Here is a 22,823-nt window from a genome sequence, read left to right as displayed (position 1 = left end):
GTTACAATTGCCAGTTCTCTCCAGAAAATGTGTGAATATTGTTTTTTTAGTTATACATGTAGCTAAAGTAGTAGTGAAGCAATATAGACTATAGTGAAAACAGTACGATCATTCCCGTTCTAGTTTCCATTTATCATTTGAATGCATATTCCCTACTTCACAGTCTCTCCCAGACTTCGTCCTGCATTTGTTGACTTTTTCATCTCCTAGCTGGAATATCAATCCTTAAAGATTTGAGACTAATACTGAAAACGAGTTCCGACTATCAGGCTACCACACGCAGTGAACATTTTATCGTGATTAGTTTCGTTCGCTTAGCAATCGCCCTTGTCCGCAATTACGCGATGTTACAGTAGCTGATTGTGTGATTCTGCCGTCGAGACAAATATGACGGATTTTCAGACACAGTATGTTTCGTGCTCAAGGTTTATTCTGCGGATGAGGCAAGCCTTTGAAAGTGGTTTCAGTCGCAGTGTGTACAGTAGGTGTCTTAACAGACACGGACTGCTCCAATGCTGGTGTTATTTCACTGGTGAAGAATGGGTATTAGCCGACTTTATCGACAATTATGACTAATTCTGCACAGAAACGGGGCTATACTCAACCTATAGACATAAACCTGCGATGCCTTTTCAGTCGAGATACTTCGTAAGGTTGTTACTTGTTCACTTTACTCATAAAGCTTCTCCTCGTTCTCCTTATTCGGTCCACTTAACGACGTTGCACCCCTTTTAGCGAACTGAAGCAAATCTGATTTTATTTCCCCATTTCTTTGCCCTCCGTATCGCGAAGCTGAAGGAGCGCGATAATGCGCCAAGGAGGATCTCCATCGCAGTAAACAAAAGCTGCGCTTGTCTGCTGTTGACCGGCTGCTGGAATCCGTCCAGACTGAGACTCACAGGGAACACTGTAGAGATGTAACCCAGTAGCCTCCCTCTCCTTGAGCCGCGGAACAGGCATAGAGCATTAACTTTATGTTCGCAGGCTGCGGCGCTTAGCTAAGAAACATGAGAAGGGTACGGAATTCAGATTCCCGGGCGCGCTCGCCCAGGCTGGTGAATAAAGCACAGAGGCGGCCGCGGTTCGTGTGGTTTGAGCTCAGGAACTTAGCACGGAGAACATGTGAGCGTGGAATGGGACACAGGGAACTGGATTATCCGCTACAGAGAGACGCAGGAGGGGCGCTTTACAGGTAATGGGATTTATTCAGCTCCTCTCTGCTCTGCTGATTGTAAACCGAAAGGTTTCACGCGTCCGATAGCGGATCACCATTCTGTTTAGAGAGGCTTTTTCAGCGTTTCTGCTCAAGCGAAGAGATATGATAAGGAATGCAGCCTTTTAGACTGCCTTTTTAACATTTCAGGTTCAGATGGGTTACAGTTTCAAAACACCTAACATTATTCAGTTATGTCTAACATTTTTTTTAAATGACATGTTTTGCGAAAACGGATAACGAACCACATATTCCGCTCAAAAAAAGATATAAATAAAATTGAGACCTCAGACTTCAGCGCGAGAAGACATGCCCTTTCAAATAAACCAGATATAATTCCAGTTATTCGTTTGTAAAATTATAAATATGTGAACTATACAAAAAAAAATCAAAGAGGCTGCAAGAGTTTATATGACTCTAAAAAGAGCCCTCTTCTATTGGAAACTACTAAAAACACCGAGCTGTCTGTACACTTAAGTCAATAAGCACGTTGGAAGACACCCATTGCAATGCATTCAGAAAAAAACATCTTTATTTGCTTAGTCTTTTTTCTGTAACATCGCGTTCTGGAAGTGTGGACTGGGCTCATACACGCACAAAAATGTGAAAATGCTGTCGTCAGACAGAAAATCTGCGTTGATTTGTTATAGAAGTGATGAACGCATTATCGCACACCGAAGGGCCAATAACATAGATAACTGAATATACATGTCATGGACAGTCGTATAGCATTACCCATATATTAAGAGTAATATATTTCCTGTGCGGCTATACAGAACTTTAGCCCTTCTTCTAAATGTCACCCTACCAATACGCGCACACAGTAATGATTAGCAAAAGCAAAAATCATTAAAAAATATAATACAGTGAATGTTGTTCAGTCCTTATTTCGTAGCGGGGCACTATTTGTATAATTTTTTTTTCTCAAGTTTCTGTCTCCGTGTCTTTTCGGTGCGCCTGTGTGTGTGTGTTGGTCGGGGGGCATGTATTTCTGTCAATGTGGAGATAAAATCAGAAAAAGAAAGTAATTCGTGACAAACATGATGTGGAGACATCCACGCCAAGAAAACGACCCTTGTTCATAAAGCAAATGGCAACTTCTTTTTACATCGAAAATTGCCGAAGAATCGGATCTGCATCCATCCCAAGTGGAGTTTAGAAGAGAAGTTGAAAAAAGTAAAACGACGACGAACATTTCACACATACGAATACAAAAGTGTGTATCCGAATTGGGGAGGCGATACGCCGTTTCGTTTCAAAATAATGCACTTTCTCGTTTCTGCACTAAAAAGAGTGTAGAAATGATTCTCATGCTGAAATCGTTTGCTTTTTCCTCACAGGACGATTACCTGGAGACACTGCAGTTTCTTCGCATAGTTGCGCATCGATCACCAGGAGACCAAAATAAAGGGAATACAGCACCAAAGATGAACACGATCGTGTTTAATAAACTAAGCAATCAGGTCCTTTTTGAAGAAAAGGCTAAAGAAGTTGAAAGGAGCAGTAGAAACTATTTAGAAGTTATTGATGGACAACATCCAGATATAATCTCAAACCATTCTATCAAAGACAGCTCCGGAATCAGGCACCGGAGATCCGGGTACGTACTGTACTTTTACTTTGTTTTCAGAAAACAACAAAGGTAAAGAAAATTAGGCAACAATAGGGGATTTTATATCCCGAGGCTTGGTTCCGCACTTTTTGTTTCATACAAGAAAATCAGTTAAACATTTAAACATTAGAGTTGGTGTCGCCAGTAGCATGCCGTTATTTTGTCTTTGTCTTTGAAAGAGCTACCCACATACACATCAATGAAACAAATGGGAAGAGTGTGAATATTAGTTAATGAAACTTTAGTTACTTGTATTTTTTGTTTCAATTTCAATGTGACCACAAAGTTCTTGATCAGTAAGCTTCTTCGTAAATGTGTTAGTGTACCAGACAAATGCACGGTATAAACAGCCAGAGTATTCATTCCGACACTTTCTTAATCAAGTAAAAAATGAAACATATATCCGTGAAATGAACAACTCTAGTTTACTGTGAATTGAAAATAAGAGGAAAACTCAGAAGGCTCGTCGTTGTTTATAAACTTGGAGATAATTAAAACACATGGGTTACTCTGATTTCGGTACATTTAAACTGACGTTAACCCTTTAGTCGATTTATTCAAGAAGTGTAGTTCATTCCGTTTTTTTATTTTAACGCACGTATTACAGTCCGTTTTCCAACAATAAGTACTGTACATCCATGAACTGCTTGTGCGGTCCGGTCAGTCATGTATTTTTTTAGAATCTCTGCGAATATATACTGTACTTTATCACGTCATCGATTAGTTTCAGAAATTGCCGAGACCGATGCACTTACTATTAACTGCTCTGGGTGTTTACGTTTGAGAGACATACAGTAAGCTATAATTTGCAGATAATACCGCATGCCTAGACCTTTAATAATGCTTTGCGATTTAAAACCAACAACACATCCGACTCGATTCTGCATGAAATATAAAGTCAGCCTACGTAAACATTCTTACGTTACTTTGCTTTGGTCTGTGTTGGAGATATTGTAATGCGTTCTGTGTGTAAAGTGAGACCTAAAGATAATATAAAGACTGTAGAGTGCCCTTTCAGTGGGAATATTACTAATAAAGAATATTAATATAAACACGGAGTGCGTGTCGCCAAAGGTTGGTAGAGGGAGTAAAATGTTCTTTTTATTTTGTTCATACAGATCTAGATTACAAGGGAAATATTTGTAGAACATGAACCTCAGGGAGACTTGAGGGCAGAGGGAAATATGTTACATCTGCAATGATGTCTCGGAGAAGATGAAAAGCTCTTCTGACGGCTCGGTCGTGCCACCTACAGACCATAAATAAGCGTTACACAAAAGGCGCAAGCCGTGACTGATGAAAGAAATCCTAAAAGGTTCACAGTAAAAACCGATTAGGCGAGGGTATCTCTAGTGAGAGTATAAGTTCATATAAAAAAAGCTTTATTTTTCCTGTATTACAGACTTGTAGCTGTCGTGCAGCTGCGACAACAACATTTAACAGTAAACGTTCTGTGCAATTACAGATACCAAACACGTTGGTGTTCAACATTATGATGATAATGACAAGGAAATATTTTTATACTTTCTAGATGGAGAAAAGCGAACAGACAAATAGAACTGCCCTTCAGGCGTGCTGATTTGATTGACCGGGCATGGATTTGAAGTTTAAACGCCATTAACGGATTAAATGTCTTACTGTAGACGTGATTCTGCGTGCCGTTTATGTGCTTTGCCTTTGAATTGAGCTGGCGTTCTGTTTTATGGATTTGTTTGATGTCTAGAAATGATTCTTAATCGTCGAGCTTAGTTCGCGTTTATTTAAGATCAGCAGTATAGTACATTTCATTAAGGTGATTTTTCTCGTTTTTAAACACACCACATGTGGATAATGTGCCGTAAGAGAAAAAGAGGAACTGCCGTTACTATTTGAACTGTTAGGAAGACATCTGTAAGAATTACTAATGTAAAGGCTTTCTAAATAGATATTGATTGGAAACTGGTTATATGTTCGATTTATATATTTTAATGTTTCCGAATGTTAATACGATAAACACTGAACAGGTTCCAAATGTGAAATAATAAAAAAAGAAATAAAACAGCTGTCGGTTTTCTATTTTCGGCTGAAACGCGTTCAGTTAAACAGCTGTTACAGTCCGTAACATTCTGGTCTTTTAGTGTTTCCGCAAATGATATACATTTATAACGTGATAGGATAATGAATCACAATTTTCTTTACAGCGAATAAAGGCGGACAGTATGTTCGAACTGGTTGCGCGCAATTCCCGGCTGACGCAAAGTGCGTGGGATGTATTTTTCTCAATTTGTCTCCTCAGGTCCCGTCAAAACGGAGGAAAAGTGAGACATAAACGACAGGCTCTGCAGGATATGGCTCGTCCTCTCAAACAGTGGCTTTACAAACACCGAGATAATCCTTACCCGACGAAAACAGAGAAAATTCTCCTGGCACTTGGCTCACAGATGACTTTAGTGCAGGTGAGGGGGGTCACCGCCAGAAACGGAAAACTCTCGTTACATACAGCACATACTGTACAGTACACTGTGCGAATGTGACAGTAGTTAATTACAGCAGCAAACTGTTGATCATTGATGGCTAACTTATGAAAGGGGGATTACGTCAACATTCATATTTTAAAAAGCTTTATCGTGAGCAACTGAATCGAATAGTTCATTTTCAAGAATAAGCTCATCTGCTTTGGGTGGGAGGATTTAGAAATGTCATCAATCCCTGGTGTCTAGCTGTCTGCCTAATGCATAAATTAAAAACAAAATCCAGATTCAAAAGATATGGGGTTAGAGAAAGGTTCTTTCTTTTTTATGGTTATTATGATTTGTCTGAATTTGGATTTTATTAAAAGCCTCCGCTAACACTCTTCCAATTTTCCTCACATAAATCAGACTGAAACATTCAAATAAATTGAAAAGGGCTTTAAAGGACAGGTGTGATCCTTCCAAATCCACTGTACTGTATTTATGTTATTATAAATGAGTCTTCTTCTACAGAAAGGTGCTGCCAGATTTAAACATCTTTGAAGTCCATGCAGATTCTAACTTCTTATAGACTGTCTCACAGACACGTAAAATTTAAGTATACATTTGGGAAATACTTATATGTTAATCTTATTAATTTACATTAAACTAGAAAAGGGAAATGTCCATCCCAAATCCTAAAAAAGTCAGAATATGTGGTTTTCACAATAATGTGCTTTACATTCTAAAATTAAAAAATGGCAATCTTGAATAAGTAGTTCGTGTTTTTTTTAATGATTAAAAGTATGACTTGTCCTTATTGATAAGAATTGGTATAAACTGACATTTTATTTTTTTAATTTAAAAGAATGGTATGCAATTGTAAGTCTGCGAATAAATACTTTGTGGAAGTACATGACAGATCCTGTATTACCCCCATGTTTTCGATAAGTGGGGAATTTTCAAAGCATTTTACTAGCATTTACGAGTACTCCTGGTATTTATATAATTAGAAAAGTAAGAAGATTCCAACCAAGTCTGAGATAATGTAGGTGTGATAATATGTTTCTTCAACTTGTGACTTCTGAAGGATATTATTCCAATTTGATATTCTTGATTAAAAGTGTTTTAGCTCATGGACAAGATTCAAGCATCTCCTAAATATTTTCATAATTGGAAATCCCGAGAACAGCTTAGTGAGTAAAGAGATGTTTATTTTATATAGATATTTAATTCATTAAGTGAAAATTCAACTTTGAATTGACTTTCTGCTTCGAATTCAGTGCGAAATTCAAAACCATAAAATATAAGATGCTCCAATGTGATATAAAACTGGTAGACCCAGAATAACAGTTGACATTGTTTTCCAAAGGGCTGTTCAGTATCTGAAGTTTATAATAATTTCAGGTGGGGAGTGCTGGGCACAAGTGTACAGAATGAGAAATTGTCCCAGATTCATCTCTTACGCTTTTAATAGTAGGAATAATCCAGTTTCAGCAAGGTTTTCTAAAGAGGGGACAAGAACAATGCCAGAAACAAAAAGGGTTTTTTTGTCACTTCATAACATTAAAAGGACCACGCCTGTGGTTCTGTAATTCAGCCTTTAGAGTGACTATGCTCCTTAGTTTTTGCTGTGCCCCTTTTAAAAATGATCATGCTCGCACATCTCAGAGGGACGGGCAGAATGTGTGCCTAGATGATGATTCATAAGCCATTGTACGCTCTGTAACTCTTTTCCTGGTTGTCTTTATTCAGGCGCAGGACTGAGTATCAAGAGACTAGACATTGTAATAAAGAGCAACATGACAGCAGGTGTTCTGTTAAAATGCCTATTTCCATTAAATGTAAGGACACAGTCAGAAGCACAGTATTAACTACCGCAATAACCTGTTGGACTAGATATTAATTTTAAATTTCATTGAACTGAGGGGTTAAAAACAGATGACCGTGTTTTCAGAATAAAGGACCCGGGGAGGCCGAGCACAACAGAAAATAAGAAAGGTTTCCTCAAGTGCCTCTCAGCTCACTCCTCCAGACAGTATCTCGATTTCTGCAGGATCTTAGTTCATTAGCTTATATGCACGTGACAGCTTCCGGGAAAGGAATGCCTTGAACTGTGTTGAAATCTCTGTTTCCCTGGCTAAATGTAATACTAAATTATGTCCAGTAAAACGGTGGTCTTAACATTGTAGAAAATGAGCACAAGGACATGACTGCCTGACGAGGAAAACAAATTGGAATTCTCAAGTTTTCCAAGTAGGCCTTTCTCAACAGGCATCCGCAAGCTTCTGTTTTATTTCATAAAATTAATTGAACATTCGATCAAAGAGATTAAATTCTGGGCATCTTGGAAACCCGATTTTTTTAGTCGCCAAAAAGTACCAGTGCTAATACCTGTATATAAAGGGTTTGAGGTTCTGGGTTAGTGCTAAATTATGACATTTCTGTTTTATTTTCATTTTGCAGGTATCCAACTGGTTTGCTAATGCCAGACGGAGACTGAAGAATACTGTAAGACAACCTGACCTGAGCTGGGCTTTACGCATCAAATTATATAACAAATACGTCCAGGGGAATGCGGAGAGACTTAGTGTTAGCAGTGACGATACATGCTCAGAAGGTACATGTCAGAACATTTCATCAGTTTTATTTGGAAAATCCATTCTCCTTTCTGTTGTACAACAAAACCTGGAAAACAAAGTTAACAGGCAGGATTACAGTGGCTTAAGACTATTTTATTGCGATACTCAATTTTTCTAGATATTTCCTTGATGTAGGGTGATCATGAATTTTGTGTTTGGCATGTCGTTTTTTGTCGCTGCAATTCAGACTAAAACCCTGTCGCCCTACTTGTTGTTGATGCAGGTTTCGTTGCAGGCAAAATCCCTTGTCAAGAACATGGGGATTCTAAAATCACCACACTTAGACTTTAGAACATTTAAAGGCAGAGAATATAGAGCAGCAGCAGTACAGTATGTATTTTCAAATTCCCTTTTGCTTTAATCTTAATGGTTGCATGGTGTTTTCTTAACCAGTGACACAATACCTTGTTATGCAGTATTCCTGCACCTTCAAATGCAAAATTTCACATGGACAGCTTATACCAGAAGACATAAGTGGAAACTATGCTGAAGTGCATTTAAAACGGAGAACAAAGGGGCGCTTCTTTACACAAAGGGTTGTAGGAGTATGGAATAAGCTACTGGGCTCTGTTGCTGGACTCATTAGCTCTTAACTACTGAATGGGCCAGATGGGGCCCTCTTGTTCTCTGGAACAAGAAGGCCTCCTGTTGCCTGGGGAACCTTTCATTACCCCTGTGTTGGCTGATTACTTGGATTTCAGCTCCAGTTAGAACGTCCCTAAAACTTTATATAAGAAACCTAACATGTGACATTTTTTGACGGGTAGCTGGGGGGGGGGATTAACCTTTTCCCTCTGTGCTGTGCCTACTGGCTAAATCCCACTAAGCACCCACTGCAGGGAAAAACAAAATCAAGCCCGCACCGACAGCATTAAACAGTTCTGATGCTTGTCTTTGTGTGTCAGATCGTTTCTTTAGCACGAATATGGTCTAGATCAAATCCAGGCTTCAGCGCTCTTGCCATTTGTCATCACGGACCTACAGTAGCATGTGATGGCGGTTTTGTGTCATTCACAGCGGAAGCCGGCCATCGAGAACCTAGCAGCATTCGTTGTGAGTGGTGGGGGGGTGAAATGTTTCGATGTGATCCGAACCCAAGTCAGTGTGGGCTGGCAGCTGGGGTACAGTCCTGTGGCTGTAAGAGAAGTCAGGTGTGGCCCTAAGAATACTGATTGAGACTGAATGGAAGGGGAGCAGTAAGTTTTCAAAGAGCTATGCATAAGCAAATAGCTGTGTGACTGTCCCTCACCCTTACTCTTTATTTCGATTTCTCCCCTCCCCGTTCTTTCAGATGGAGAAAACGCGTCCCGGAACCCAACGGGCACGGCAGAGTTCAGCAAGCCCATGTACCAGAGCGTTATTAAAAAGGAAGCCACCGTCGTCGGCGCGGGACTGAGAGCCGACACATCTCTCGGCGAGGATTATGTGTCTCCGCCCAAATACAAAAGCAGTTTATTGCATCGGTACCTCAATGACTCACTGCGCCACGTCATGGTTTCCAATGTCATCATGGACTCCCGCAAAAGAAACCATTCAGGGTCTTTTAGTTCCAATGAATATGATGAGGAACTGCTTTCACCTTCGTCTTCAGAAACCGAAGCCAATTTTGTTTATCGTGCTGGTGAGTAGCTGACATATTCATGCAGATACAAACCCGAAAAACCTGTTGTGCTTTTTTAAAAATGATTTGCGTTTTAAAAAAAAACAGAATAATGTTTCATTTTTTTTTTACTTCTATAATTTCATTTTCTTTCTGGAGCTGTCTGGCAGCAGTGCCTTCAAAAATCAGTCCAGTGTCAGGGTTCTGAAGAGTACCGTGGCATAATAATTTGTAAATTTGTGATGAGCAAAACAATTTAATTTTAATTTTTAAAGATATGCCAACCGAATAGAAATAACCTGAACATCCGCCCACCATTAATTCAACACAAAGGTCTTTGCTTCAGATTTACTGTATTTTTCAAGCAGGATTACTGTCAGTTCTCTATTTGTCACTACAGAATTTGTTTGCATAGTTCTCACAATGGATATCTAATCCCAAACTCACAGCCAGCAAATCATAATGTTACACAAGGACTACTGTATAATATCCCTTTGATGTAGACATGAGTAGTTACAGAGTCCTAGTGCATGGGCAGGGTGTTTATTCTGGAATAGATGCCAAGCTGCTTAAGGCAAAATCACTTTGCCTGACAAACGGTTGCTTGTATTGAAGCTTAAAAACAAAAACACCCTATATTCATAGCTTCTATGTGGATGTCTCATTAGGAACCACGAGTCTTCTAATCAGGTACAAATCTGTTGTGTGCATCTCTTGTCTCAGTTTTTATTTGAAAATAAATGTGTCTAGGATTCAGGCTGGTAAAAAAACAGCTCTCTGGCAGTGTGAGGAAGGAACTGGATGCAAGTGTAACCTCAGCAGTACACAAGCTGCTGTCTACATCTTTAGAAATGTGTAAGAAATGTCTTATGCTTAAAAAAAAACAAGAGTCTGATTCTGTTTTTTGAATGAAGAGAACAATTGACTAAGTACTGAAAATAAGGACGGGGTATACTTGCAATTCTGGAGAATTCGCTGTGCATTATCACATTGTGAAGTCAAGAGCCCAGTACGTCCACCAAGCGTTTGAAATCTTGCTTCGCCTCAATGTGGCAACTATATTAAACAGCTTGGATTGACATTACAGCCTCATTTCCTGAGAAAGGTTACAACCCCTTTGGACAGTTTTAAGATGCCCTGAGCTGAACATCACAGTGCTTCCTGAAAGAGATGAGAATTTCAATTTACCCACACGTCCTTGTTTTAAATCCATAAAGGGGCACCCTCAAGAAGCATCCTAGAAAGTACCGTAGCTTGGATACCAAATGTTGCCACACTTTTCTCTTCTAGTCAGAACAGGCCACCCAGATATCAGATTCATTTGCCAGATCTGTTTATTAAAAAAAAATCTTTTTGTGATAAAGTTAGGTGGCAGACTTTTATCATGGTAAGACAACAGAACCTTTTTCTCACCAGCTACTGTAGTTGAACCACTTGAATGCTCTGTGCCTCACACCGGTTTTCATTCATTCCCACAATTTATTGGTTTCATTAGAGTTTCTTTAAAATATAACCTCACCACATAGGGTTTTTAGAGCATAAAGATATTTGGCCACATTAAAGTGTTCCTACCAAGTCCTGTTTAGAATTTTACATAATGAAATAAGTCACAGTACAATTTGTACGTGCAACCTTGTGGTTAAAATAGCTCGTCTTTATTTTGCATCATTCCTTTTGTAACATTTAGTGCATTCCAACGTATTATTGCAGTGAAGCCCTTTGATAATTAGAGAGCGTCTAAAATTTCAGGCCTGTATTTCTTGGTTGTGAGAAAGCTGGATTTTCCAGGTCCCTGGCACTGATGGTTTGAATTAATATACCTCCGCCTCACTTGTGCGTTCCTGAAACCAAACCGGCGTTCAAAATTAACGAGGGTGTGGTGGTTGAGCTGTGCATTAATAAGACAATTGGCAGCTAACGGAACCTGACTCCAATGTACACACAATAAATGCCAATCCCGAAGTCCGATGAATAATCAGACATGTGGCAGGAGATGGTGGGTTCGGATTTTCTTTGTCTTTCCAGTGGAAAACTAAGGGCCTTTGTTTAAAAAAATTGTCCTTAAGGGAATTTCATTGAAAACAAGGAGTTGGAGATTTCCATTGCATGTGCCAGAGTTTTTTATGCCAAATTACCCTTTAATGGGAAATTAAATGCCAGGAATCCCTTTCTATGTTTTTCTTCTTGCTGAAAATTGTATTCTGATCCATGTGATATGATATAGATCATAATAAATGAAATGATCTTCAACTATGCTGAGCAAGAGAGAGATTTACAGGCCAGTAAGAAACTGCAATCGTATATTAACCGAGATCAAATTTCTTTGACTCCTCTTTCTGGAGTAGAATTGTGTATTCCTTCCTGTTAAAACAAAATACAATAACAGAGTTTACAAAAATAAAGTGAGAGGAAATGTTTGAATTGAAAAATTAGGTCCAGATTTACTCGTTTTATGTTAACCCGGTAAAGCTAACACAATTAACACACACTTGAAGAAGGCTCCACAGCTGAAACATTGTCTCTTTTCTTTTCACCACGGAATAAACGTTTACTTGTTCCTTTGTAATTAAAACATAACATTTCACTTCCCCTTGTAGCTCTGAGTTGTCATGTCCCCTTAAGTGGTGTGTACTTTCACAAAAGAAGATTACCGTTTTGGAGATCTCTAGAGGTTCTTCAAAGAACTACGGCTTGAGATACAAACCAAATCTTTTTACTGTATGTGCCGCAATTAGCTTCACATTTACAGAAAATGGCTCTACAGGACTTGGGATGCATTAAAATATGTATCCAACCTGTATTATGCAGCATTAACATGGTATGTTTTTTTTAAATATAGGCAACATTTAACATGGTTGAGTCAGAAACATGTTAAATGAAAATAGTAGTGTTTGAATAGGCAACAGAGACTCATTAAAACTAAATTAAGTCACACCAAGAGCCAGGCAGTTACTGAATCCTAGAGAATTGTACAGTTTAAGTGCTTAAAACCATCTCCCCAAACGGGAATATTTCATGTAAAACAATAAAAAACAATACCTCAACAGGACTGAAAAAACAGGTACTCTTTTCATATAACAGTGACAGTACTGGGCATGCAGAAGCCAGCCCAGTCATTTAATCTACAGTAAAATCAAAGTAATGTCTGTAATGCGACTTTAAAAATGAATAGTGTAAAATCTGAATAACATATATAAAAGGAGGGATTAAGTAGAACTTTTGGGGAATTATTTATTACTGGCATACCAGGAATATATAACATAGCTGTTTGCTTGCCTGAAAACACACTGCCTCCAAAATATTGTTTTGTTTGCTTCTGTGCTAGGCATCTGCTACAAGTGAAGCAGATGGACATCATTTAACAAGTGCCAGAGTGACTCTTTCAGGAATCCAATAGAAAGGGAAGCTGTTGTTTCTCGAATATTGCAAAATAAAGAAGGAGGAGGACCCGTGCCAAAAACTGTATTGGCCAAGATTCCCACAGGCTGATTTTTTGTGCAGAATATTTATCTGTGGCTGGCTTATTGCTATATTTTATCTGAAAGCAGGCGCTGTCAGGAGAAGAGAGCGAGCACTGGCTGAGAAAGAATATTCAAGAGTTGCAGGGCTTTTAAATCACACCAGTATCAGGTGGCCTCGAAATTACTATGCGTTATTATTGCTAGAGACGCTTCTTGGTGAAAGGATGGCAAAAACTGGCTGTTAATAAAAGATCGGCATAGCCCTGATGGTCACCTTCCGTGACAGAGAAGCGATAGTTATCTCCTTCGCTTCTGGACCTGTTGCCCCCTCTTCCCTGTGCGCCGGTCACTCAGCCACATGGCGCAGGTCAGCATGAGAACGACAGCACTGAACCTTCCCTTGAGGGAGCGAGGGAGCCCTGGCTGCCTGGAGAGCTTTCTCCCGAAGGGGAATGTCGGACTTTCTTACCCGGAGGACTCGTTTTCAAGAAATCCTTCTAAATCAGGATCCTCCCCACCACCCTCCCCGGTTTGGACTAAAATCCATTTCAGATCTGAAATTATTACAGCACAGTGTTATTGTTAGTGTCATAACAGTTCAAGGCCAAACTGCAGGTCTACTGACCCACCACAAGTGCTCTCCTCACAGCTCTTCTGTATTAGGAAAGTAACAGCTCATCCTAGTCTCCGTGCCATTTAGCAGACGTGAGATCACATGACGGCCCCCCACCAGACAGGATACTGGTCCATTGCAGTGATTATCACCCCCCCCCCCCCAGCAATACCACTCCCATTTATACATCCGGATGAATTGGATGAACTGGGGTACAGTACCTCTTTCAAGGTACAGCAGCAATGTCTGCAGCAGAGACTCGAACCCAGAACCCACAAGTCATGAGTCTTACCAGGAAACTTACCCACTGTGACACGCTGCCCCCTGCTGTAGAAGACTGCTGGGTTTTACATGTTGATAGATGTACAGTGGGGCCAAACCCTTCCCTTTGTCTGGGTGGACCATGCAAGACCCCAGAAGGTACCCAGGACCTGCAGCTGGAAATCTCTATTCCATGCTTTGCAGTTAACAGTCATGACCTCTCACTGTGCTGACTGTTTCCAGAGCTCCTGTACTGCTATTCGTGCCACTGCTTGAACAGTGGCATGGTGAAGCTCCTGTCTATAGGTCCTGCTTTGATTTGTCGTATTCCACAGATCCGAGCTATACCACTGTTACTGCTCTTAGTGTATGCTGATGCACATAATAGACAGGAAACGACTTTCAATTTTATAATTGCCTGTTTAGATCCAGATTACAAGACAATAAATGATATAGGAACAACTCAACACTTTGACTTTCTTTAGGCGAGTTCTACGGCTGAACCGCTGTTTATTCCTTCACCTTTTCAGAGTGGAATGGATCTTTCCTTGCGCCTATGCAGCCAACACACTGCCACAGCTCCCTGCTTCAACCCCAATATATATTAAATGCCATGTCATAGTTTTATGATTTCTGTAACAAATATAATTATTTCACTGCCTTATTTTACGGTTTGTCCCAACAAGGTGCTGTTGTCAGGCGTATGCTGGACAGACTCAGAAAAGCCCTAAATGAGATATCAGAATGTATTTAGTCCAGACATATGTAAGATTCATTAAACTACATGTAATGGTAGAATTCTTAGTTAAAAAATACAGGATGGTTTGGGTATCCTTAACATGTAAATTACACGCATTTAATAAGTGTTAGTTTAATCTCAGAAATTGAAGGTAAATATCCTCTCAGAAGTAATGCTAAGTAATGCATAAAGTGTTATGAGGAAACCTTCATTTGCTCATAAATGAAAAATGGTACCTTTTGAATTTTCTGGGCATGTGGAAAACCCAGGCGTGCTTGACGGGACACTGCTGATTTGTGTATGTGCTTCAAGGTCATGCCACAAAATTGCAGCACAGTGGAGCTGTGAGAACTGCATTGCTAACATATCATTTTGGTTTTGACTCCATAAACACTATTTTCGTCTAGCACATACTTAACAGCCTAGCAACTTCTGTTTACATAGCAGTTTCGTTCAAGCTTCCTAATCGGTTTCGTTCTGTCACGGAGGCCATCCGATTCCTTTGCAAGTTAGTGATTTTACACAATTTTTGCAGTCATGCTGGTGGTTGTTGCAAATGAACAAATAAAATCCCTATGCTCGACTTTCCATACAAATCAATAAGAGATGCAGGCAGGCACTAACTACTAGTGCCCTGCACCTTCAATTGAGAATGATAATAATAGTTGTCTGCATTACTGTGCCACTCTTCCCAGACCACTGAAGTCTGGAGTTCAGCACCCAGCAGATAAAACCAAAACCCATTTTGTTCTACTAGCACCGTTACGGAACAGATGGGACAAAGAAGTGAGCTACTTCTTCACCATTTCAAACTGGTGAAAGTCAGATCGCCCAGGCGCAAAGTGGAATTCAACCAAGATGCCCTTACAGTCCCTGGGGACCTCTAAAGACCATGTGGACAGGACCTCATCTGAGGAACTGTATCTCCTGTCTCATGTCCCCTGTCAAAACCGTTTTTGGTGCTTGGTTTTAGAAATTCCAGGGTAGAGGGAAGGGAGACACTTACAGGTCCACCAATACCAATTACAGCAAAAGAAAAATGTTTTTTTTTATGAATGTTTCCCATTCCAGTAGGGATCAAACCCAGCCTTGCTTAGCTCATGAGATCTGACGAGACCTGGCTACGAGGTGGTACTGTTGCTGTCAAGGTGACAAGTTGATCAATTTGCTAGAAGAGCCAAATTATTAAAAATTAAAAGAGACCCTTAAAATGGGGGTGGCTGTTGGGTTAGAAAAAAAAATGACCACTTATCAGAATGAATTAACACTAGAGAAATAAAAGATAAATGGCAAGTAGGTATGCTTTATTACACTTAAATAATAGTAGAAATAATAGTAGAAAACCTTGTTTCTGGTTGAGGGCACCAATACATTATGCATTTAAAAATGTTTTCATCTGTTGAGGTTGACGTTCCAGAAATATTATCAACTTATGTGTTCAAATGAAAGGTTAGTCGTGCCCTTATTATAGGCTGGATTCCTCCCATCTCCTGTGTAATCCAGGAAAATGAAAATCATTGTGAACCTAAAACTATTGTGCTGCTTTAAAAAAAAAAGCCCCAGTGCCAAGAATTGACATCGTAAGAAAGTTCTGAATGTGTCTTGATAAACACAGTTAAGATGGGAGGAGGCCATTAGGCCTATCTAGCCTTCATCCAGGCAAAGTCAGCTTAAATACAGTAGCATTCCTGGGTAGCTTGTTCCATGTGCATCACGGAGTGTCTTCTGTTCTTGGTTTTAAATGCACAGTTTCCAGTTGCGTCCTCTGGCCTCGTATCGCACTCTTTATTCTGAAGACGTCAACTGAGTTGACTTTGTCAATGCCTTTGAGGGGTCTCAATACTTGGACCAGGTTCCTTCGTTCAAGACTAAAAAATTTCAGTTCCTTCAACCTGTCAGTGCGGGACATTCCCTCAGGCCCTGGAATGTGCAGCGTCTGGCTGCTCTTCTCTGGACTGATTCCACAGGCAGCAGTATATTTTTAATTATGCAGTAACCAAAATGGTAACTCTGTTCTAAATGAGGTCTTACTAGTGCATGATACATTTTTAACACAACATCCCTTGAGTTAAATCCTACGCTTTTAACTATAAATCCAGATATTTTGCTCTCCTTTTTTATGGCTTCCCCACATTGTCTAGAAGATGTCAACATAAACATCTAAGTCTTTTTCATAAGTACAGTAAGTTTTTCAAGTTCATTCTTCCCCATTTTGTTTTTATATGTTATGCGTTTGCTACCTGAATGTAATACTTCTGTAGATTAAACATCATCAGCCCAATTCGCAGGACGTCCTGGAGAGCATGAAGTTCCAGGCTAATAACAGGATAAGAATGTGAGCAAGTTTTACTAAAGATGCAAACAGAAAAGCAGTCTTTGGAGGTTAGCATCTATTGTAAATCTTGTGAAACAGTCTCCAAGATTTGTTTCAGGATGTAAATGGTGAATGAATTCGGTATCTTCGGTAGACATCAATCTAGTTTTTTTTAAAAAATCACGTTAATTTGCAGGAATGAATTGACTGAACCAAAAAAGACAAAAAAATATGTGGTTCGGTGAAACACACAAAAAAAACACATTTAGTGGGAGACTGGTTTTTAGATGGTGTTGTCAGCAGTAATAGCACAGAAAGGCGAAGCTTGTGTCGAAAAGAACATCATGTCTTCTACAAAGAACAGAAATGGGCCTGTCCTGTTTTTAGGGTTGTTTTGCATCCTTTAGGCCTGGTGTTCTGGTTACGATTCAGGCAAGGACAGATTCCAAATTATAGCAAGACATTTTTTTTCCAAAAATGTGGTTCCCTCTGTTAAGAAGATCATGCTTGGTCGCAAATGGTTTTTCCAGCAGGATCAGGACCCAAAGCACACCTCCAAATCTACTGCCAGATGGTTAAGGGAGCATAAACGCACATTATTGTTTTGGCCATCACAGTGTCCAGACCAATAAAACATTTATGGTATGAACTAAAGACAGCGGTTCACTAGAGCAAACCATGCAAGAGCTAGAGAATTTCTGCATGGACGAATTGTAACATACCTGTATCTCTACTGAGAGCAGCTTGAACCTTTATTGTAGCACCTTATCTATGGTATCAAAGTGAAGGGTGATCAATAAAATAGTGATTGCAAGGGGTGAAAATCATTATGAACATTTTATACTTAAACACGTTTGGACACGCTGAGTTTTGCAACATTCATTACCGATAGCTTTACAGTTGTTCATGTTTTGATTTATGCAAGCGATACTGCATGAATACATGTGCTGTTTTGCAAAACAAAATCTCAATCAAAAAATAAAATGCATTTAATCAAGGATATGAATACGTTCGGTATTTTCTGGTCAACCATCTGAGGTACAGATTTCTAAATCACTGCCACACTAATCAAATCTGTGAAGTTGCTTGAGTGATTTTTCCAGCTTGATATTTGATATATGACCTGGCAGTACCACCTTAAAGAGTAAGGCTCTAACAAGCTATTTTCTTATTTCAGTTTTCAGTATCTGGTATGTTTAGATTTTTTCTAATGTTGTACTTAAATGATTCTGAAACAGTATTAGTATCATTTCTATTTAACATACAAAAAAAAAAGTTATCAGCATGTGTATTCTGTGCCATATAGTCACACAAGCAGCCCGAGTGTCAAGTGTTAATTTAGAAGTTATGTTCTTTGCGGAAGAGATTTGCCACGCACTCATGCAGTTTGTTTCAGAATTTTCCTTGGAAGTCCCTGCTTAGTTGGGAGTTAAGTGCTTTGTTTGGCGTTTCTCCAGTCAGACGACAGTTACAGATGATTTTAAAGACTTGCGGACACGCGGCAATGGTGAGATTTCAAGACCCGCTCTAACGGCTAATTTCACCCCCTTGCTTTTAATATTTTTAAAATTATAAGGAACTTATTATATTACTTTTTATTTTCTACTGGAGGCTTCCCTAATTCTGGAACTGTTCATATTTGCACCAAAAGTACAGTCTTGAATGTTTTTTTTCAGTGAAAACCAAAAATCAGGACTAAGATATGGCTACTCTATAGGCAACAGAAATAATGAGAATAAAAGAAACTGCAACTCTTGCTTTTTACCTTTAAACTAACGCTAGAAAACTGTCATAGATGTATAATGTTTGATTTAATCTTAAGAAAGTTTTAAGGCTTTAAGGCAAGGGTATGTGATTTGTTTTTGTAGCAATAATTCTATAAATATACAAAAATAGATATAGATATTTTGTAAAAATCACAATGTACGAATCGCTACCTTAGGACTAAGTACGTCAATTTTTAGGAAGGTGTCCTCTTACTGTATTAAGGTGTTAATGTATCCTGCCTCATGAGTTGCAAAAGATGCAATTAATTTCATTAATCGTCGCAGGTCTGTTAAGGCTGGGATCACCTGAGGCTATTGCAATTGGTCACACATGACTTACTGTATATCCTTGGCATTGAGAGTATAAAGCCCTGAGATGCGCTAAGGCATCTCTTTACACAGTAAAAAACCCAGCTCACAGTTCTGCAGAACACAGCGCAGAAAGGGTCACCAATCACAAGACAAAGCTGACTTTTTTGTACCAGATTGGCTTCGTCATTCTCAAGATTAGGAAGACAGAGGAATATCAGCTTCAATGGCTTTTTATTATTTGTATGCTGATGGTGCTCACATCTTCCTATATGACTTTCATTTTTCCTCTCATATCTCAGCCTGTCTGTCAGCTACTTCATAATACCTCACAGCACCATAGATATTCATTATGGAAAAAGTGCCCCGTTAGACCATATAGAAATTGAACCATCTCTGGTGAATTTCGGATTGTCTAATAGTGAGAACCATCTCCTGTAATGCGAGTTACAGTTGTGGCAGTGATCATTACATTTGCTTTTACTGTACAGATATTTGATGCAAACAGCATGCAGAGCTTTTAAGGGATTCTCACTGGTGAAAAGCTTAGAGACAGTGAAGGGGAGGCACATTATTATGTGTTTAGCAACAGTGAAATTCATCAGGTTTTGTAGTTGATACAGTAGAGAAGAGCACATTCTAATGAATCACGAAGCCCACGCAGAGCTAAATGATTAATATCAGCTTACAGAAGTGCAGCACTAATGTTCAACATGGAAAGGTTTTGCTCAAGTTAGAACTACTGCTGTTCTGTATAACATTACCATACGCTGCCGATTCACCAAAGGGTTACTGTATATGAACTTAATGCTTCTGTGCCATCCTATTCATCATTTTAATGACTCTGAAGGAAATCGGGATTTAGTGGGAGACTGTTAAAAGTGTAATGCTACTGCCCACTCATGTGCATTCAATTGTTTAAAGAGGATAAGCACTGAAAGGACCTGATCTATATTCATAAGCAATTCACAATGGTCTGTACAGTAGGTCCTTATTGCACGTAATAATCACAATAAATACCGACTACTGAGTGCTGAAGATAAAAGCTCAGTGATACAATACTGCGCGGAAAAAGGCGTCTCAAATCATTGTGCAGTGCTGCATTTTGCACAGGATAAATATCAGTGGTGCTCTTTCTTGGGAACTTCCACTCAGTACTATACAGTACATTGTAACTGGGCTATATCGTATGTTATAAGGCAGAGAGACCAAATCAAACCTGTACTGTGAAGTATTCGAATGATATTTAATTTTTAAAACCAAAAAGTGAACCCGAATATTGGAACTGATGTACTGCAACAAAGTACCGTAACTATATTTTCAATTCTGTTGTAGTAAGATGTACTGTACTCCTTGTAGCCTGAAACAAATTGAAATCGCATCCACAGCAATCTTGAAATTGGTTCCTTTGAAATATGTATGGGTTCTTTGTAAGAGTTTGTTAACTTAAAAAACAACAGAAGATACGGGTTGTTAATCGGAGTTTCATATTGTAAGCTCAGCTTTCTGCTTCGTGCTAATGTAATACTCGCCAGGTGCCCTCAACTCTGCACGCGTTTTTCTAGCACTCGGCGTTTCGGTCTTGTAGGAGACGAACTTTTACCTTTGTCGCTTTCTCGCCTCTTCACGGACAAGCCGCTTTATAAACCATAATCTCCACAGAAAACAACCTGCTCTCTGCACCTGTCACCCTGTTTGTCCTTTTCTTCCAGTTTTTCTCATTTGTCGACCCGCCTTGAGACTCCGAAACAACGGAGGCACCTTCCCCGCTCTCTTCCGCTTGCCCCGCTTCTGTCCTGCGACGCTTTGCAGCCAAACCGACTCGCTCCAATAGTCTGTGTTTTGGGGATCTTTTTAACAAGCCAGTTAACGCCAAAGTATTAAGTCCGTTATTCCTTATGATATAAGCATATAATAAAAGCATGTTACATGTATCAGCTCATTTCTTCGTAATGAGAAAAATGTATGGAAAATAGAATTTGACCAAACTACAGAAGGAATTACATTGGGGGAAACCTAGCTATGCCTTTTAATTTTTCATACCCCCAAGTTAAGTCCAAAATAGATTTAGGTAAACAAAAATCTGAGAAACCTATGTATTTTGCGAGATAGAGATCTATCTTTTTTGGAATTTTGAAGAAGTTAAACTTTGCCATCTTTCACTCCGTTTCACGTTTAAAACGTTTAAAACTTGAAATGAACCACAACTATTATGATTCAAAAACCCGCTCTTGAAAGAAAAATTAAAGCGCGCGTAAATTATTTACCTGTCAAGTGCCCTTTTCTTGTGTTCTAGAGTGAAATATGACAAAAACAGAACAGAAAGTCAATGAATGATGGCTAATGTAATGTTTCCATTCAGTACATCAACTTACTCTTCAAGGTCAGCACTTCAGTTTCTACTTCTGAAAACCGTTTAGAAGGGTAGTTATTTGGTTTTGAATAGAAAAGGTATTCAAAACATGGTAAAATTGTTTTAATTGTCTTGAACTGGGGATACATTCAGCACAGTGAGTGCCTACAGATTTTTTTTAAAACTGCAGACAGCTGTCTGACTTGTTACATCTCTGTATGACTTGTTGCATAGGTCTGTCTCCCTCTATACATAAATATCCCTACCACAGCCTTCATCCGTTGCAAACCCCCCATCCATTGCCCCATGAAATGTGGATCCACATTTTAATTTTTATGTGACGTGCTTTCAGTTTTGTGGAAAGGAATTCAGACTTTATGCTGTAACTGCACAGACTAGTTCCATTTACTAGGTGCTATTGAGTCCAATTTACTGCCATTTAGTAAAATAATAAAATAATATTATTCATTAATAAAATAATAAGCGAATTAGGCACTGTAGTGTACAAATGTTCAGCAGAAAACTGGTGAGTAGGTTAATGAAATATTTTAAATTCATTGGCCAGGATCATAGTGCTCATTCAAGGAAAATAAATTGTTATTTACAGATATCCACATTTGCCACAGTATGTTGCTTTAGGCACTATGCTTGATATAACATTTACTGTATAACTGGAGATGGATTGTGAAACTTTCATTTCAAAGTTGGGAGGGGCTACTGCTCAATCAAACCGGTACGCACAGCACAACCCACTCATCAGCTGCCAAACCACAGCCTCGTGCTTGGTTGTGTTTCTTTATTGTTTGAGTTTGCAGACAAGAGAAGCACCTGCGCCATTGCAAATCAATTAAACAAAAACAAATTAAATTTAATCTCTGGGCCAATGAAGCAATATTTGAAACATCCTGAACTCTGAACCATCAATATACAGTACATGGCTGATGATCTTTATGTTGTAACTTGCCTTGTATGGGTCTTTCCCTTTAAACATACAGTATTTCCCTTCCACGTCAATGAGTGTCCTCTGCTGTGATATCAATGTGCTTTATGCCATTTTGGTAAATTGATGGATTGAATTTGAGGTCAGTAGGCATTTCAAAATGTCAGCATCAGAGGTGTGAAGAGATAAATGTCACATTGTCACACTAGGTCAGATCTCTACAATACCCTCCTCATGTCTGACATGCTGTTCCTTCACCAGCTCAATATGCGGTCCAGCACTATCTCACACAGTGATGAAGAATGCTGCTCACAGTCTGTAAACTGATCATTGTGTACGCATTTTTAAAATGTATATGCTTAGAAGCCTATGTTGATAACAGTATTGTTATATAGGAAAACATAAGAACATAAAAAACATTAATAATCAATAGCAGGCCATTTTAGCCATCACGGTTGTTTCATTGCTAGTTATTAATTTATCCAAGGATGTCATTCAGCTTATTTCTTGAAAGCAGTTAGAGTATCAGCTTTAAGAACACGGCTGGGTAACTTGTTGTTAATGCTCTTTT

At 39.1% G+C, this 22,823-nt stretch overlaps 1 protein-coding gene across 1 annotated transcript in view; it reads left to right on the top strand.

Moving 5' to 3' along the window:
* Positions 1–899: 899 nt before the first annotated feature.
* The window catches only part of mkxa (mohawk homeobox a), a 31,358-nt gene continuing 9,434 nt past the window's right edge, over positions 900–22,823 (top strand). Inside the window, exons 1-5 of the mRNA XM_088918093.1 lie at positions 900–1,192; positions 2,554–2,813; positions 5,101–5,260; positions 7,721–7,874; positions 9,188–9,517. Coding sequence (XP_088774219.1) covers positions 2,641–2,813; positions 5,101–5,260; positions 7,721–7,874; positions 9,188–9,517 — 817 coding nt within the window. The 5' untranslated portion in view covers positions 900–1,192; positions 2,554–2,640. The remainder of the gene's footprint in view (positions 1,193–2,553; positions 2,814–5,100; positions 5,261–7,720; positions 7,875–9,187; positions 9,518–22,823) is intronic.

The sequence above is a fragment of the Atractosteus spatula genome, chromosome 6 (assembly GCF_055471065.1).
Source record: "Atractosteus spatula isolate fAtrSpa1 chromosome 6, fAtrSpa1.hap1, whole genome shotgun sequence".
Lineage (NCBI taxonomy): Eukaryota > Metazoa > Chordata > Actinopteri > Semionotiformes > Lepisosteidae > Atractosteus > Atractosteus spatula.
Note: the sequence above shows the minus strand (reverse complement) of the source record. Positions and strands in the feature narration are given on the sequence as shown.